This window comes from Schistocerca cancellata, chromosome 4, assembly GCF_023864275.1.
Source record: "Schistocerca cancellata isolate TAMUIC-IGC-003103 chromosome 4, iqSchCanc2.1, whole genome shotgun sequence".
NCBI classification, from domain to species: Eukaryota; Metazoa; Arthropoda; class Insecta; order Orthoptera; family Acrididae; genus Schistocerca; species Schistocerca cancellata.
In genome coordinates, this window is record NC_064629.1 from 345,388,793 (window position 1) to 345,408,648 (window position 19,856).

The 19,856-nt window shown below is 41.8% G+C and overlaps 1 protein-coding gene across 1 annotated transcript in view; it reads right to left on the minus strand.

Annotated features, from left to right (window-relative positions):
- The window catches only part of LOC126184860 (putative Dol-P-Glc:Glc(2)Man(9)GlcNAc(2)-PP-Dol alpha-1,2-glucosyltransferase), a 97,730-nt gene that overhangs the window by 23,577 nt on the left and 54,297 nt on the right, over positions 1–19,856 (minus strand). The window contains exon 4 of the mRNA XM_049927475.1: positions 15,208–15,359. Within this exon, the coding sequence (XP_049783432.1) occupies positions 15,208–15,359 (152 nt within the window). The remainder of the gene's footprint in view (positions 1–15,207; positions 15,360–19,856) is intronic.

Genomic DNA, 19,856 nt, shown 5'->3' on the forward strand with positions numbered 1-19,856 from the left:
AATAGGCAATAGCCATAAGATCAGTTTTAGAGTAATGTAAATTATTTCCTCATTTTCAAAAATTCATATCTTTGTTCACAGTCAGATATCAATGTTAAAATTTTTACAGTATGTTGCTATCATATAGGTGTACAAACTGTGCAAAAATCATATTTTTATGCTCAGTCCCACCGGAGATAACTAACCCCAAACTTTAAAAAAAAAGGAAAATATTCAGATTTCAAAAGTTCATAAAAAATTTGGGAAACATTTGTAAGTGTTCTTGCTCTATATGAGGGTAGTAATGTATGATATCAAACTATAGGAAAAAATAGACTCATAAATCACTCCTTGTTTGTTATTTTTTGGCCTAAGAAGTGGATTTCTGAAAATTTGGATACCAAACATTGGAGGTCATTCTGACTGGTTATTTTTGAATTTAGGGTATTTTGTGTACTGGACAATGTTGTAGAGGACATTTTTCTAAAAGCAATCATGTCAATTGCAATGTTGTAACATAACCCAGTGCACAGATATTCAAATTTTTGCTCATGTTTCCAGACTGAAAAATCGTCATGTGCCTACAAATGAAAATGGCTGCCATCCAGTAAAGGTGCAAGATAAATTATTTTAAAAAACTGTTTTGAACTTCTCAAATATAGGGCAATCACACATAAAAAAATTAAAATATTTAAAAATGGTCAAGCAACCATCAGTGGACCACTTCACTTCATATGGATTGACCCTATTTTGCCCAAGAGAATACACTCATTATTAGGCAATACAGTGCAGCTGCATGCCATCACGAAAATTAACAACTGTAGTGGCCCCTTGCTTTCAGCTGTTTGCAGTACCAACAAAAAAATGGTTCAAATGGCTCTGAGCACTATGGGACTTAACTTCTGAGGTCAGAACTACTCAAACCTAACTAACCTAAGAACATCACACACATCCATGCCCGAGGCAGGATTCGAACCTGCGACCGTAGCGGTCGCATGGTTCCATACTGTAGCGCCTAGAACCGCTTGACCACCCTGGCCGGCGCAGTACCAACACAGCACAGTCATGTCACTAATGTTACATAGCCAGATCAGTCACTCATTCAGATTGTACACCTTGCTATTACTGAAAGGACTGCTGCCCCTCTTCAGGACCCAAAGGTTTGTCTGGTGTCTCAACAGATCCCCCCCCCCATTACCGATGCACCTATGGTACAGCTACCTGTATTACCGAGGCACACAAGACACCTCAACACAGCAAGGTCCACGTTTCATAGGTCAACAATATGGCTGTATGGATGTATACACTCGCCCATATGTCCGCCTAGTGTGGAAATGACAGCACATACAGGGCTGACTGCAATGTCTTGGTGTATTCTTGTCTTTGCAGAAAACGCTTGACTGACACCTCACTACCAGCAAGCCACTCTACAAATGATTAAATTACTTTAACTGTTGTTAAATGTCTTAATAATCCACCAACATATCAAAACAGAGGCAAAGCTACTTCAAACATTAATATAGCACTTGCCACAAGAGGAGCCTCTGGCAGCATAACTGAGCTGTAGGTGGATTGGCGAAGAGTTAACTTCACAACACAACACAATATACGTATCTGTAAAGCATAAACAGTGTGTGAGGACACATGGTATGATTTGCCACTACATTATCCAAAAAAACTGATCACTTGCAAGACAAGATTTCCATCTTCTAGAATAGCAAGAAGATTACACTAGACTTTTGCTAATCCGGCTCTCAGCAGTCCGGCCTCTCAGTAATCCTGCGCACATCCAAAAACATAAATTATCGTGCGCAACAATGCTTAGTTAAACAAAGCTTTATATATTGTATTTGAAATTTTAGCTTTCTTTACAGTTTGGAATCATGTCTTCTAACAGGAAACACGTTACTCTAGGCCTCAAGCAGAAACTAGAAATTTTAGACAAGTTAAATCGAGGTTCTTCGCAGAAAGCCATTGCTGCTGAGTTCAGTGTTGAATGAGCAACTACTTATGACATCAAAAAGAAAAAAGATGTTACTTGACAGTACTTAACACAAATGGATAGAGAGTTGGAAAAACTGAAGGTTACGCGAAAGAGTGAGAATGAAGAACTGGATGCTACCACAGTGAAGAGCTTGAGAAAATTGTGGCCATCCATTGATGCCGAGTTGGATCCAGTAGCGAGTGACAGCAATGAGCCAGTCGATTCGGATTTATCACCGACATTTGTACACTGACATGCTCCACAAGGAAAAGAAGAAATTGATGATGAAGATGTTACTGAGTGGATGAAAGAAGAAAACTCTGATATGGACCAAACTTTAACAGATGAAGAAATAATAAAAAATGCGCAAGAAAGTAATGATTAAAGTGGTGAAGAAGAGGACACAAGAAAAGAGAGCATGAAGATTTCTGACACTGCTGGCACTGAAGCTGCCGAGGTCTTCCTGGAGTACATTTCGCAACAACCAGATAGATGCAGTGCCAATGTAATGCTTGTAATGCGGTTGCATGGTGAAGTATGCCGCTGTTGCTCAACATCATTGCAACAGTTAAAAATTAGGGACATGTTTCATAGCGAGTGATACAATTGTATAATTATGTACAGGACTAGGTTTTCTTTGAAAATTAATGTATTTTTGGATTTAATAAAGTTCATCCTCTAGGTTATAAAATTGTATCCTTTGGTTTAACAAAGTACAGTACACTATATCCCCTATGTTTTCAAAATAAATAAAAAACAAAATAAAAGAATAAAATAAATTTCAGACACTCAATAATCTGCCACTTCCACTAATCCGGTACCCATATGTGCCAGGAATGGCCAGATTAGCAAGAGTCTAGTGTATCTTAGTGCTGGCCATATACTGTGTAGGTTGAAAAATTTAATAAAACAGGCCTGGGATGTTACGATTTTCAGAAACACACAAGTGCAATGGAGGAATATGAACATTAGAATCATACGGGATGTTTCCAGGTATTGTTGAGAATGAGAGAGAGAGAGAGAGAGAGAGAGAGAGAGAGAGAGAGAGAGAGAGAGAGAGAGACTGGGGAGGGGCAAATGATTTTCAGAATAATGACAGCAATACCAAGGGAGAAAAGGACATTGAAGTACACAATAATTGGGAGATGCAAAAGGGAACAAACACACACACACACACACACACACACACACACACACACACACACACCTGTGACACAGACAGCAAAAAGTGCAAACATTTCAATGGAAATATTTCACAAGTGGTATAGAACAAACTGTATTTACTGTTGTTCAAAAAATGACCCATACACTATGAAAAGGACCATCAATTGTAAGTTCTATGACCAGGAGTTATCAAGAGACCATTTAAAAAGGTAACAACACTAGTAGACTCCAGACATGATGTTAGATGAAAAACCAATCTTTGAGATTATGTGAAGTTGGTAAAGGTACTACACTGCACACACAAAAGAGTCTTGCTACAACTTACTTGGGCTTATTGTGTGACACTTGGAAACGCCATTATACGAGGTACATTTAAGTTCTAAAGCCTTCGATTTTTTTTCTAATTAACTACTCACCCGAAATCGATGAAACTGGCGTTACTTCTCGACATAATCGCCCTGCAGACGTACACATTTTTCACAACGCTGACGCCATGATACCATGGCAGCGGCGAAGGCTTCTTTAGGAGTCTGTTTTGACCACTGGAAAATCGCTGAGGCAATAGCAGCACGGCTGGTGAATGTGCGGCCATGGAGAGTGTCTTTCATTGTTGGAAAAAGCCAAAAGTCACTAGGAGAGTAGGGAGCATGAGGAATCACTTCGAAGTTGTTATCACGAAGAAACCGTTGCGTAACGTTAGCTCGATGTGCGGGTGCGTTGTCTTGGTGAAACAGCACACGCGCAGCCCTTCCCTGACATTTTTGTTGCAGTGCAGGAAGGAATTTGTTCTTCAAAACATTTTCGTAGGATGCACCTGTTACCGTAGTGCCCTTTGGAACGCAATGGGTAAGGATTACACCCTCGCTGTCCCAGAACATGGACACCATCATTTTTTCAGCACTGGCGGTTACCCGAAATTTTTTTGGTGGCGGTGAATCTGTGTGCTTCCATTGAGCTGACTGGTGCTTTGTTTCTTGATTGAAAAATGGCATACACGTCTCATCCATTGTCACAACCGACAAAAAGAAAGTCCCACTCATGCTGTCGTTGCGCGTCAACATTGCTTGGCAACATGCCACACGGGCAGTCGTGTGGTTGTCCGTCAGCATTCGTGGCACCCACCTGGATGACACTTTTCGCATTTTCAGGTCGTCATGCAGGATTGTGTGCACAGAACCCACAGAAATGCCAACTCTGGAGGCGATCTGTTCAACAGTCATTCGGCGATCCCCCAAAACAATTCTCTCCACTTTCTCGATCACGTCGGCAGACCGGCTTGTGCGAGCCCGAGGTTGTTTCGGTTTGTTGTCACACGATGTTCTGCCTTCATTAAACTGTCGCACCCAAGAACGCACTTTTCACACATCCATAACTCCATAACTCCATCACCACATGTCTCCTTCAACTGTCGATGAATTTCAATTGGTTTCACACCATGCAAATTCAGAAAACGAATGATTGCACGCTGTTCAAGTAAGGAAAACGTCGCCATTTTAAGTATTTAAAACAGTTCTCATTCTCGCCGCTGGTGGTAAAATTCCATCTGCCGTACGGTGCTGCCATCTCTGGGACGTATTGACAATGAACGCGGCCTCATTTTAAAACAATGCGCATGTTTCTATCTCTTTCCAGTCCGGAGAAAAAAAATCCGAGGCCTTAGAACTTGAATGCACCTCGTAGTGATATTAGGGTATGGATCACAGACTGTATCTTAAGATATGGAACAACTGTGAACTGGTTTTGGCTACTGCACAGAGAGAAAGTCTGACACTGTAAGCGATAATAATGATGGAAAACGAAAAATAAAAAATATGTTCCTGTGAATAGTAGAAAGAATGGGATAACAGTGACATTAAGTTGTATTAAAGAAATACAGGGGTTGAACAAGAATATGGAAACACTGAGAAAGGCATACTTGAACATAAAGGAAAATGCTAGCCAAGCCTGCAGGCTTCGCTGTTGTATTTGAGCTGGAACGGCACCTGTGCAAAGTCCTAAATACTTTGCAAATGTCAAACACGGCAAGAACAGTGTACTGTGTAGTTGCGAGTGCATTGTGTCAGAGCTAAGTGAATGTGAATGTGGGCAAATTGTTGGCTGTTCACATTGTGAGTGCTTCCATAACCAAGGGGGCTGAAGTGCTTGGTGTTTCAAGAGGGACCACATTTAAAATTTGTACCACATACAGGGAAAATAGAATCCAGTAAGTCACAACATGGACAAAAATGTATGTTGAGTAACTGTTACAGACTATCATTGAATAGGATTGTGACAAACAATGAGGATCACAGCTGCTAATGGCACTGCATAATTGAATGTTGCATTCACAAAACCTGTCAAGCACCAAAACATGACGGCAGCTCCATAAGCAGGAAACTGGAGGGTAAGCTAGAATTCCTAAATCATTCAATAGTGATGCAAATGCCAGTACCAGGAAAATGTAGTGCAGAAGCTACAAAACCTAAACTATAGTCTAATGGGAAAAAAAATCATTTGGTCGAGTGAACATTTTTTTCTTCTTCACACTTTTACCCCACTTCTGGCTGACTTTACATCCCAAGAGTGAGACATGTTGGGCATTTGGAGGTCTGGGCAGCCATATCAGGGTCATGGGCCCCATGGTTACTCTGCAAAGTTACATTACTGCTAAGGATTATGTCGCCGTTTTGTTTGATTGGGTCTATCCCATGGGTTACTCTTGGTTTCTATTGGTGATACTGTGTTCCAAGTCAGGGCTCCTGTTCACACAACTCTCATAATAAGGACTGGTTTTGTGAGAAAGAATTGATTGTTGCATCTCCCCTGGCCACCACAGTAATCAGATCTCAATATTGTGAGCCTCTGTGGACTACTTTGGAGAGAAGAGCAGCTGCCACTATGCACCTTCATTACCGTTAAAACTCAGCTTTCCACTATTCTGCAAGAAAAGCAAGACATTGAAAACTATACAGGGTCTGTATTTATCTATTCAGAGACAACTGAATGCAATTTTGAATGCCTGCAGGTTTCCTTCACTGCATTAGGCACGATAATGTGTTGTATCTTGGGTGTTCCCGATTTTTTCAAGCCCCTGTATTTTCCAACTACAAGGAACGATCCTTTACGGGGAACACCTACCCATTTTGGGGACTGATCAAACTTTTATCTGGTCTATGACCATATCCCACATATTTGGAAATGATTGACAGTGAAACAGTGATGTAACTGACAATGGAAAGTTTGCTCACCAGACTATATAATCTCTGAGTGAGCAAAGCATGGATACATGCCAGAGAAAGACTGGAGCATGTCGAAGGATTAGACTAAACATGATACAGTTGGGGACAGAATATTGCACAATATGCTGAACAGTGTCATCACATGCGGAACTATCACAGAGAGAGACAGCAGTACAAGATGAGGAAATCAGAGGATATTGTATGGAGAACGAAGAGGGAACAGGAACCATTACATAGGTAACACGTACTATTAAGTAGGTAACAGGAACAGAACAGGGAATGAGAACCATAAGGCTGTTCTAAAAAGTAGTTATAGCCAAGTAAATTAAATACAGCAAACAAAACTGAACAAAAGCTTAAGAAATAGTTTTTATTAAACAATTTCCATGTTTAATAGCAATCTGCTGATATGTGAAGGATGTGGATGAACAGAGTTTCTCTGTCCTCCCTCTCCTTGCAGACGTCAAGAAGATAACTGATTTAACAATTTACTGTACACGACTGTTAAAACTGTCTGGAAAGGTAATTTTAGGTACTGATGTACCAAAGTTGAGGAAGCATCACATAAGAGATGCGGAGAATGGACTGTTCCTGTAGGGGTTGCAGATATCAGGATACATTGAAGGAAGGAATTACAATTTCTTACATATTGTAACTGAAAATTAGATGCAGACTTAATATTTTTTTTAACTGAAAGTGTGTTAGCACCTTTAAGTGTATTGGCAAAGCATTAAGCAAGAATTCAAGTAACAATAGAGACTGCAAAAGAAAATTATAGTATACTTAGTACAGTTAGGCTTAATCACTCCACAGTTAACCTCACACATCAAATTCACAACTGAATTTACCAACAGACCAAGAGCTCGCAAATTCAACAGTTCACACTTGCAACTATCCCACAACTGCTACTGTCCCCAACTACCAAATATGCTGACGAAGTACATGGTCTCCTCAATGTGCATTTTATTAAATAAGAAATTTTAACAATAAACTGATGTAATTTTGTGTCACTATCTTCACTGGTAGACCACTTGTTTATGAAGGATTCTCAGGACTATACCCTCTCAAAATTACTTTAAGATTCACAGATAGGAAGGAGCACATGAGTTGTCACTTCCCACACGGAAGACACACACAATCTTACATTTCTTTCAATACACTCAGACAAAATATACAGTGTACATATATCGATGTTGGATCAATGTGTTCAGGAAGAGCAGCACTATGTTTTCATTTTAGTTCTATTCGCAGCAACAAATTTTTACTCCAATACACAAATGCATTTTCTGGCGACACGGTAGTCCACTATCAATTACATCACTGTTTCACTACTTATGTTACTGCTTTTTTGTTATTGAAGTTGGTCAGCACATTATACAAACAAAATACTACGAATACATCACATTTTTATCTATTCCTGAATTCTATCAGAGATTTATTAGAAGAAGATAATTTCAACTAAATGTGGCGCAAAATGGACAACTTGTGTGTCTAGTACTAAGTGGTATCCCACAGGTTTCGTTATGAGCCACACTACTTTGTCGATATTCTTGACACGGTTCTGTCTTACACATCTGCATCAACATGCAGCTATAACCTCCCTCTCCAGCAACAGCTTACCGTATTTACTCAAATCTAAGCTGCACTTGAATCTAAGCCGCACCTGAAATTTGAGACTCGAAATTCAAGGGGAGAGAGAAGTTTTAGGCTGCACCTCCAAATCGAAACAAAGTTGGTTCATTGTAACATGAGACACAATTGGGGTCGAATGAATGAAGATACTGCTACAGTAGTTTGGTGTGAGTTGTAAGCTTAATAGTTAAGCTTTACCAAGTAGCCATTGTTTTGTGTCAAGTGCTCCGTCCGTATTTATACGGGTACCCTTCCTTTTTCACGTGCTTCGTCTGGTTTGAATTGATTGCTTATTTTGCTTTGATCTGAGAAGTGCCATTATCTGTGTTCTTTTACGTCACTCTAAGCTGAAAATGTATTATTGTACTGTGTCATGCATTGTTTGTTGCTTTCTGATAATGAGTGTTTACGACCTGTCATTGCTCGCGGCATGGCTTACTTCTGTGCGCACACCGCGGCTTACAATTCTTTAAAGAGAGAGAGAGAGAGAGAGAGAGAGAGAGAGAGAGAGAGAGAGAGAGAGATTGTCTCGTAAGCGAAACAATGGCAAGAGACTGCTATTTGTTATTACTTACACTGCAGCTTTCTTTGGTAAGGATCAACACGAACCAAATAACAGACTGCATATGATAGATGATGTTCTGAACGAGAGTTTAGCGAAAAATTTTCTCTGTTTGAAAATCTTTGCAGATGCCTCTTTAGTAGATTACATTTTGCACAGAAATTAGATTCATCTTAGATTTAAAAATCTAGTCAGTTGCCGTGCTTCATTCCTGACTGCATCACTATTCAACATAAGAATAATATGAATATAAACATGACATGATATGTATATTCTTCCGCATTTGCTTTGTCTCACTCTAGTTTCGTAGTTTATTAGGCAGACAGGATTTAAATGAGATAGCAGCAGACAAGAAAGAATACATGGCACAATGTTTACATTCTTCTACCTTTTCTTTTAATTTATTTACTGATGCAGAGGGTTTGGCGCCAGTATTTATCTTTGTGCCTGCAAAGCATGCCTGTGTAGCGCTACATATATTCGATGGCAGAAGTTAGTTGTAGCAGCACTTACCAACATTTTTCTGAACTTCCACTTACTTTGCAGTTGATTCTAAGCCGCAGGCAGTTTTTTGGATTACAAAAACAGGAAAAAAATTGCGGCTTAGATTCGAGTAAATACGGTAAGCCACAGAAATGTCAGTTGTGAAATCCTAGCCTGTGCTAAACTGTGAATAACAATGTATGACTGCCTTGAAAAAGACCTCATTCATTTAAGTTGACCAATAACTTGCAGATTATTTTGTGTTCCTTTCTGTGGTGATAATCATAAACGTGACAATGAATTGGAACCTCAGCAAATTAATCTATTTTTATCTGCTTATCCACACAATATGCTTTGTTGAGTCAATACACAGAAGAAACGCCTCCCCAGGTTCATGAACAGATGTGCTCAAGAGTACGAGATATAGCCACCAGCTCGCCAGTGAGAACACTGCAGACATTGGGCAAGGAATGCTCTTCAATATGTCCTCCATGGACATACGCGATGCCGACGTGAGCATCAGCCATCGAGCCATTGGTATAAACCACTTTGCAGCCTCGGTACTTGTCAAGAATTGAGAGGAAATGGCAGCAGAGAGCCGCGGGGTTAATGGAGTCCTTAGGGCCATGTGAAAGGTCCAGGCGAAGCTGCGGTCTAGGCATACACCATGGAGGTGTATGTGAATGGACCTCAATTATAGGTGGTAAAGGCAAGGACTCCAGTTCAGAAAGAAGAGATTGGACAGAAACTGCATTTGGAAGCCCTGACCTGGGTCACAGATGCAGGATATGAACCACCGTGGGTGGGAAAAGGAGACAGTGATTCAGAGATTCGGATGCGCAGGAGAGCCACGAACGTGTGCTATGTAACTGGCCAGCACTTGTGCACGCCTAACCTGCAATGGAGGCACTCCGGCTTCCACAAGGATGCTGGTCAGCGGACTCATTCTAAAAGCTCCTGTCACTAGGTGACCACCACAGCGGTGCACTGTGTCAAGTACATGCAACACTGACGGTGCCGCTGAAACATAAACCAGACTCCCATAGTCAAGGCAGCATTGAACAAGGGCTCTGTAGAGCTGCAACAGTGTAGAGCGATCTGCACCCCAGTTGGTGTTGCTCAGGTAGCGGAGGGTATTGAGGTGCTGCCAGCACTTGCGCTTAAGCTGACAATGGTGAGGAAGCCAAGTCAATCGGGCATCGAAAACCATTCCTAAGAATTGATATGTCTCCACTACAGTGAATGGATCGTCATTAACGTGAATTTCTGGTTCTGGATAAACGGTATGACGCCGACAGAAGGGCATAGCACACGACTTTGCGGACGAAAACTGGAAACCGTGGGCTAGAGCCCATGACTGCGCCTTGTGGATGGCTTCCTGTAGGCGCAGCTCACCAACACCAGTACTGGTGGAGCATTATGAAATGCAGAAGTCGTCTGCATACAAAGAAGGTGAGACGGACGGCCATATAGCTGCTGCTAGACCATTAATGGCCATTAAAAATATACACACACTCAATACAGAGCCCTGCGGGACCCCATTCTCCTGGATATGGGGCGAACTATGGGTGGCACCAACTTGAGCACGGAAAGTACAAAGCGACAGGAAATTCTGGATAAAAATCAAGAGTCTGCCTCCGAGTCCCCACTCTTATCATGCGGCAAGAATATGACGTCGCCAGGTCGTGTCATACGCTTTTCGTAAATCAACAAAGACAGCAACAAGGAGTTGGAGTATTACCAGTGGTAGAGAGACCCTGGCGGAAGCTGCCCTGACATGGAGCCAGTAGGCCACGTGACTCCAGGACCCATCTCAACTGCCGACACAATATACATTCCAGCAGCTTACAAAGAACATTGGTGAGGCTGACAGACCAATAGCTGTCCACATCGAGTGGGTTTTTACCGGGTTTGAGCACCGTCTGGAGGAAGATATACATTGCAGAGCGTTATTTCCTGCGTCGTCCTTATTTGAAGGGACACAAGTTCACTACAGACTGAGTTTAGGACATTAACGCGAACTCTACCTGACACTTGATTACAATCACTACGGTTCCTGTAGTATCCCTAAGAGCCGAGGAGGGCACAGGTTCGCATTGCCGGGAACCAGGTTTCCTGGAGAGCAATGCAGTAAGCAGGTGTAAAGCTTAACAGTTGTCGTAGCTCAGCCAGGCAGTGGAAAAAACCGCTGCAAATCCACTGGAGGATGACATTGTGAGATTGGGAAGGCATGGAACACTCAATGAGGCAGTTTACATCTCAGGGTCACCTGCTGCCACCGCCTTTTTGCCTGAGCAGTCTATATCCATTTTGTCTGAGGGTCCGATGAGATCTAGGTCCACAGCGGACACCAGAATCTCCACCTCATCAGCAGACACAGAGCTTGGAGGTAGCAGTGGTGTGGGTGCCACCACATTTCCCTTGGTCTTTGGGTGCTTCTTTTTCGATTTCTCTTGCTGTTCCTTGGGTTTCCCTGGCCGGGAGGACTTCACTGATTCAGTCTCCGGGACTGACAATGAGCGTTAAGCCCTGTGACCAGCTGCTTTTGGGCAGGTGTCATCTCCCCCACTAGCAGAAACCTAGGTAGGGAGTGATCCAAGGGACCCCTTCCTAGCGAGAGCAGCCAAACAAGTTGTATGCTACTCCAGCTTAGAAGTGGTGATGGACGTCCCTGATGGTTGCGGGGTGAGGGTGTTGCTCCTGAAATATGTGGTGCAGGAGCAACAGGGAGGGAAGTGCTCGCCCACCATCAAGGGGGCAGGTGTAGTCTTCTGGCTCTGAGAGGTGACTGGGGTTGGCGGAGTTGATGGGGTTAGAACTATTGTAGCGGCAGTGTAAGACGATGTCATGCGTACAGGATGTAGGCATTCAAATTTCCTCTTAGCCTCAGTGTAGGTCAGTCAGTCAGTCCAGGGTCTTGTATCCATGGTTTTCCTTTCTGTGAAGTTGTATTTGACAGGGTCTCTACTAAAATGTCGGATAAAAGGAAAGAAAATGTTCTCATCGATGGAAAAAAGTATGGAGAGAAGTTGTATTCAGTAGAAATAAAGGTGTTTTGGATCGTTAGACATTCAGTGTGCTTTGTTACTTAGTGAATCCATTGTGAGAACTATTTGTGACAATGCAGTCGATTTGAAAACTGCTCAATCTCCAACTACTTTAAGTGTGACTAGAGTGACCAAATCTTGCTCAGAGATGATGGGAAAAACAGAAAAAATGCTAAGCCACTGGATTCAGCACCACAACCAACAGCAAATGCCTCTCTCTGCAGCTGCTACCGAAGCTACAGTCCAAGACCTTGTATGTAGATTTAACAAACGATGAGTATGATTCAGTGACTTTCTCAGCCAGCTGAAGTTGGTCTGATCACTTCAAGCATCATTTTGGCTATCACAACATTAAAAATGACAGGAGAGGCAGCTGTGGCCGATGAAGTTGGAGCTGAGGAATTTAAAGATACATTTGGAGAAGTTGTGACAGGAAAAAAAAAAAGAGTATACTGCATAGCAGGTTTTTAACATTGATGAAACGATCTTATTTTTGAAATAAATGCCTAGCCACACGCTGACTTCTATTGAAGAAAAAACAGTACCAGGATTTAAGGCTGCCAAGAACTGGTGCACACTTCTTTTCAATGTTAGTATTGCAGGGGATTGCAAATTAAAGCCCCTTATATCTTCTACTCTCAAAATCCTAGAGCACTATAAAAAGGGTTGCGACAAGAGCAAGCTGGGAGTTCATTGGCGGTGGAATAAAAATGATGACTTCTGATGTTTTCAACAACTATTTTTTAATGAACTAAACAGAACTGAAAACCTTTTGTGAGAAAGAAAAAATTGAAGCAGGTAGTTATTTCTACAATCAAGGCATGCTATCCACATAAAATTTTCTTTAATCGCTTAAAAGAATGTGATTCGAGTGACAAACTTAACCACCAACTTTTTTGGTGACAGTTCAATATTAGGATAGCTACTGATGTTAGAAACTGCAGACCTTGCATATCAGATTGGATTCACCGATACCTATGCCGAATGTGCCCTCCCAAACTCCCATTTCAAGAAACTGAGCAACGAAGATTTGACAGTTTCAATCAGAATAGTAATAATTAATACAGAAGAAACAGAAATCTAGGAAATTCAGCCTCTTAGAAAACTGACAATGAATAAACTGGCAGAGTTCTTCAGAGAGATTGCCACCACAATGACGATTTTTGAAGACCATGATCCTTCAGGAGCAAGGAGTGCAAAATTGAAGAGAGAAGATGAATGTTATCTTAAATGTTACAGAGTTGTATAATCAACAGGCAATGAAGACTGCAAAGCAAACAAACATTTTTTTGCAAAATAGTGTGGCACTGCAAACAAATGTGAAGCACCTAGCAAGAACACTTCAGCCACAAAGGATTTCCATTTGAGTAAATCCATCATGGAAACTAAACTGATTGTAGCACCAGCAAATTCTTGCAATGTAGATTATCCGGAAGCTATTTAGGATGTAGACCTGATGAAAAATACTTTGGTGCATTATTGTGTGTTTCAGTGTTAAAAATTTAAGTGTATAAATTGTGCATTAAAATGCATTTCAGAAAGATGATGATTATTTTTCGTAAAAATACTCAGAAACTCTAATTTTAAGCTTAATACGTGAATAAATGAGAACCTGACCTCATTTTTACATATATAATTACTATCAATTAACACAAATTTGGTATGCGAGACAATTCTGCAGAATTTACTATCCCGTATAATGAGATTTACCTGCAAGTAGACAAGGGTGACAGGATATATTTGTTTCACTGAATTGATTCTAACATTAAATGTGCTTGGAGCTACCAATGATATGAAATTAGCATGATAAATTGAATAAAACTGTCAGTATTTTATTTATTGACTTTTGTGGTGCAATTTATACCTTTACTGACATGCAAAATTAACTAATGAATTCAATCATTTTAAAAGATGCGGTCCTCCACTAATCCCAAGCCAGAACAATTGCTCACCCCTGCAATAGGGCACTCCCAACAAAACATTCAATAAACTTTTCCCTTAATCCAGTTTACATTCTGTTACAGAAAATCTTCCTGTTACTATAGTATGAAAATTTAGCCACTGCTATTTTTCATTTAATGTCAGTGTCTCACCTCCAATTTTTTCTACTCCTTTTTAGGCACTAATAATTTTCCACATATTCTAGTTTGTTTCCATTCGGCACTATTTTTAAACTTTTGTATCCTCCTCCTGTCTTTTTCATTTACTTTATGTTTATTTTCATTCCATAATCTTTTCTCGTAGCTTTGATCACTTCTGTCCTTGGAGTTCTTTTCCATATCTGGCTAAGCACACCGATTACAAATTTCAAAACTCAGTTTCACACACCAGTTTTGACACCCTATCCACTAATAAAAAATGACCAATCGTATCTTTCAAATATCTGCTGAAGAGTTTAGGTGATAACCTTGTCTTACACCTTTCCCAAATTTTATTCCATTGGTATTCTTTCCCTTCAGTATTGCTGAAACCTTCTGATCAAATATAGTGATTTTATAAGCAACATCTCCAGTCAACTTAATTTTATCTATTCACAACCTTTTTCCAGTTTTGTAAGCCAAATAGCTCCCTTGAAGTCTTTAAAATCACACCCTCACACGCAAACATGCAGGCACCCCCCCGCCCACCCACCCACCCACCCAAAACCTGAAACCTTCTGGCTATTCCCCAATGTGATATATTTTGTAGTCAGGTCTCTCAATTTCCCTCATTGCTCCTCCATTCTCAAATTAAATTACTTCCACAGGGATCATATTAGTTACTAATGCACTTCTGTTGTCTTCCAACTTCTGCTTATATCAATGTACCAGTATGAAACTTCCTAGCAGATTAAAACTGTGTGCCGGACTGAGACTAACTCACGACCAGAGTTCGAGTCTCGGTCCAGCACACAGTTTTAATCTGCTAGGAAGTTTCGTATCTGCGCACACTCTGCTGCAGAGCGAAAGTCTCATTCAATGTACCAGTACTTTGTTGTATTTTTCAAATAACTGTTTTCCGTTAGAACTGGTTTAGTTCACTGTCAAAGAAAAATATCCTCCATGAGAAAAACACATCTTCAAAGAAAAAGAAAGTGCAGTTTACATTAACAACATGTACATCACCTTTATTTCAGAAAGATATGTAATATGATCTTACCGTCACCATTTGAAAGAACTCTTCATCTTTTAACACATTCACGTACTGTCCAACAGCTACCATATCACGCTGGAGTAAACTGAAGAGTTTAATGAGGAGTATGAATCCTATCCATATCACATTGGTCTGACGCACAAAGATGGATATAACACCTAGGCCAAGAAACAACAATCACAAACAAATCATGTATTACATAGCCTTCTACATAATAATAAAATTTATATATCTTTTATAACACAAACAAAAAATTACATATCATTTAATATATAAATGAATCTGTTAAAATCATAAAAGGCATAGTAGTTAATACCAATGTTTGTTGTACTAAGGAACATGTTTCTCATTACCAGTGACCTCTAAATACTTAAATAATCCAAATAATATTCAAAAACTTACTACTTGACTTATTCTACTGGGACTTAACTTCCTAAAAGGAACAACTCTCAAATATCTTACAATTAATCTTCAGCTGTTTTGTGTTTTTAAAAAGTTTCTGCAACTGAGCCAAACACTGTCCAAGACTGTCTACCCACCAGTGATGTATTTACAAGACAATGCAGGAATGAGTTCAAAAAATTTCCATAAAACCAGCAATATCAACAATAAATTATTCAAATACAGGGATCAGGAAAGTTACAGACATTAGGTACTCTGCTATTATGAAAATTGAATCTTGGAACAGCTTTATGGAACACAAAACACTTACTTTGTGTTAGTTGTTACATAGATCATTTGAAAAATTCTTTTATCAAAATGATGTGGAACGAATCTGTTTACAGGATATGTATACATGATTAGCGTTAACATTAATGAACAAATGAACACATTATCGTTTTATTCCTACTTGTGCAACTACACTTAAAAACAAGATTTTGTCCCCTTCTTTCTTCATCTCATCAAACCTCATGAGACATACTACTATATATTTAGAGGGTATGATCAAAGCTTCTTTGGGCTGCAATAGTCTGGATAGTTTTCTAGTGCAATACAGTTTTATGGTTTCAAATATAATGCTTCGTGTACCTATAGTACCGCCATGAGCACACAAAAAACTACAGATGTTTGTGATTTAGCTAGTCTCTTGTATATCTGCTAATCTGAACTGTAGCCAATACACTTCACTCTGCTATGCTCACATCTGTGCATCCGTCAAAAAGCTGGTTCACACTACAACAGAGGGTCATTCCAAGTCAACTCGCCGAGGCCTCCCAGCTTGACCATCACGGATTTCATTGAAATTTTATGTGAACATTTGCACATGTAACAATCAACATTGGTAGCCTTTAACATTCTGTGAAGCAATACTGGCCAAGATATTGTCACTTCTATGACTCCTTGAGCGACTGCACAGAGCAAGCATGAATTTCTGACAACTTTGAACTTTTACATCTCTGGCAGTACTTTCTCAAAAGAAATGAAATTTGGCCATCTTGTTCAACTTTATGCTTTATCTTAAGAGAAATAATAAAAAACTTTTTATAAGCCATATCCAGCCAGAAAATTTTAGACAAAATTGACCAAAAAAACTGGCTCCAGAAGTTGGCTTTAATATCTCACGGACTAAAACTACGACAAACATAAAACTTGGCATGTAGTAATCTAACAACACAAGGTCCTCAAATATGACGTTTCATTTATATACCACTTCCCAATACTGAATAAATCTGAAGATTTTGCAAAAAGATAAAAAATGTTTCTTCAACCTGATTTTGCAAGAAACTATGTTCTATAGAACATTGCAGACTGGGTTCATCAGAAAGACAATGGTTTTAACTGCAAAAGTGGTGTATTTGATTATGCAACACGGACTACAATGCTATGTAATTTGAATCAAAGTTGTGAGGTTTGAGGGCGCACAACTTCAATGGTCATTAGCGCCCCGACGACGTTAAGAACGCACCACGAGGCAGAAGTTTAAAACAACAACTAAAAGGGAAAACACGATAAAAGACAGACTGACAGGCATAGGATTAAAAAACAGCATCATCAAATGTCCTTAGTGGGGTTTGTCAAATTGATAAAACGAAGAACACGAGCAGCTGCTCATGGGTCATCCGCTAAAACGGCATCTAAAGTACATGGCAGGTTAAGATCGAGACGCAGTGCGTTAAAATCCGGACAGGACATTAAAATGTGGCGGACCGTCAGCAATTGCCCACATGGGCAGAACGGCGCCGGCGCAGCCATCAGCAGATGGCGATGGCTGAACCGGCAGTGTCCAATTCTTAATCGGGCCAAAACCACCTCCTCCCGCCGAGAAGGGCGTGAGGAGGACGTCCAAGCCACGGGAAGAGGTTTCAAGGCCCGAAGCTTGTTGGCTGTAAGGGCAGCCCAATCGGCATGCCACAGCGATAAAATGCGCCGACAAATAACCCTGCTAAAATCTGACGAAGGGACACAACAAGAAGCTGTCCGAGGCTGGAGGACCGCAGCCTTGGCCGCAGCATCTGCAGCTTCGTTCCCAGGGATACCGACATGGCCAGGGACCCACATAAAGCTAACCGGAGAACCGACGTCCTCCAGCTGCCGAAGAGAGCGTTGGATCCGGTGCACGAAAGGGTGAACCGGATACGGATCACTGAGGCTCTGGATGGCGCTCAGGGAATCGGAGCAGATGACATAAGCAGAATGTCGGTGGCGGCAGATGTAAAGAACAGCCTGGTAGAGTGCAAAGAGCTCAGCTGTGAAGACCGAACAATGGCCATGGAGCCGGTATTTGAAACTTTGTGCCCCGACAATAAAAGAACACCCGACCCCGTCTGTATAAATGAAAGTCATATTGATGAACTTCGAACAAAGTTCCACAAAACGGGAGTGGTAGACCGAACCGGGGGTAACCTCTTTTGGGAGCGAGCTGAGGTCAAGGTGAACGCGGACCTGAGCCTGGAGCCAAGGTGGCGTGTGGCTCTCGCCCACTCGAAAGGTTGCAGGGAGTGAAAAATTAAGGTGTTGAAGGAGGCAACGAAAGCGAACTCCAGGGGGTAGCAGGGCAGAGACATACAACCCGTATTGACGGTCGAGAGAGTCGTCAAAAAAGGAACGATAAGACGGATGGTCGGGCATTGACAGTAGCCGACAGGCATACCGACAAAGCAGTATATCGCGCCGGTAGGTGAGTGGCAATTCGCCAGCGTCAGCATGAAGACTCTCTACGGGACTAGTATAAAATGCTCCGATCGCAAGTCGTAACCCCCGATGTTGTATGGAGTTGAGGCGGCGTAAGATGGATGGCCGTGCAGAGGAGTATACGAAGCTCCCATAATCCAGCTTGGAGCGGACGATCGACCGATATAGACAAAGTAGGACGGTTCGATCCGCTCCCCACAACATACCACTGAGAACACGGAGGACATTTAAAGAACGGGTACAACGGGCAGCCAAATATGACACATGTGGAGACCAGCTAAGTTTCCTGTCAAATGTAAGGCCTAAAAATTTGGTTGTCTCCACGATTGGGAGAGCAACGGGACCGAGTCGTAAGGACGGTGGGAGAAACTCTTTGTAGCGCCAGAAGTTAATACAGACCGTCTTCTCTGCAGAAAAACGGAAGCCATTGGCGACACTCCAGGAGTAAAGACGGTCAAGACAACGCTGAAGACAGCGCTCCACGACACGTGTACACTGCGCACTGCAATAGATGGTAAAATCGTCCACGAAAAGGGAGCCTGATACATCAGCTGGGAGGCAATCCATTATTGGATTGATTGCGATGGCGAAGAGAGCGACGCTCAAAACTGAGCCCTGTGGCACCCCATTCTCCTGGCGAAAGGTGTCTGACAGGACAGAACCCACATGTACCCTGAACTGTCGATCCATTAAAAAGGAACGAATAAAAAGAGGGAGGCGACCGCGAAGGCCCCATGTATACATGGTGCGGAGAATGCCCGCCCTCCAACAGGTGTCGTAAGCCTTCTCCAAATCAAAGAACACAGCCGCGGTCGGGCGCTTCCGCAAGAAGTTATTCATAATGAAGGTCGACAAGGTAACCAGATGGTCAACAGCAGAGCGGCGCCTACGAAATCCACATTGTACATTGGTAAGTAGGCGTCGAGACTCGAGCAGCCAAACCAATCGCGAGTTAACCATTCGCTCCATCACTTTACAGACACAGCTGGTAAGCGAGATAGGTCGATAACTGGAAGGCAAGTGCTTGTCCTTCCCCGGCTTAGGAATCGGGACAACAATAGACTCGCTCCAGCATGCGGGAACAAGTCCCTCAATCCAGATGCGATTGTATGTACGAAGAAGAAAACCTTTACCCGCAGGAGAAAGGTTCTTCAGCATCTGAATATGAATAGAATCAGGCCCTGGAGCGGAGGACCGTGATCGGCCAAGTGCGTTTTCGAGTTCCCGCATGGTGAATGGGGCATTATAACTTTCACGATTCGAGGAGCGGAAGTTAGGTGGCCTAGCCTCCTCTGCCTGTTTGCGGGGGAGGAAGGCAGGGTGGTAATGAGCGGAGCTCGAAACCTCTGCGAAAAAGCGGCCGAAGGCATTGGAGACATCCTCAGGGGCCACAAGGACGTCATTCGCGACCGTCAAGCCAGAAACTGGTGAGTGGACCTTAGTGCCAGATAGCCGGCGCAGGCTACCCCAGACAACAGAAGAAGGAGTAAAACTGTTGAAGGTGCTTGTGAAAGCAGCCCAGC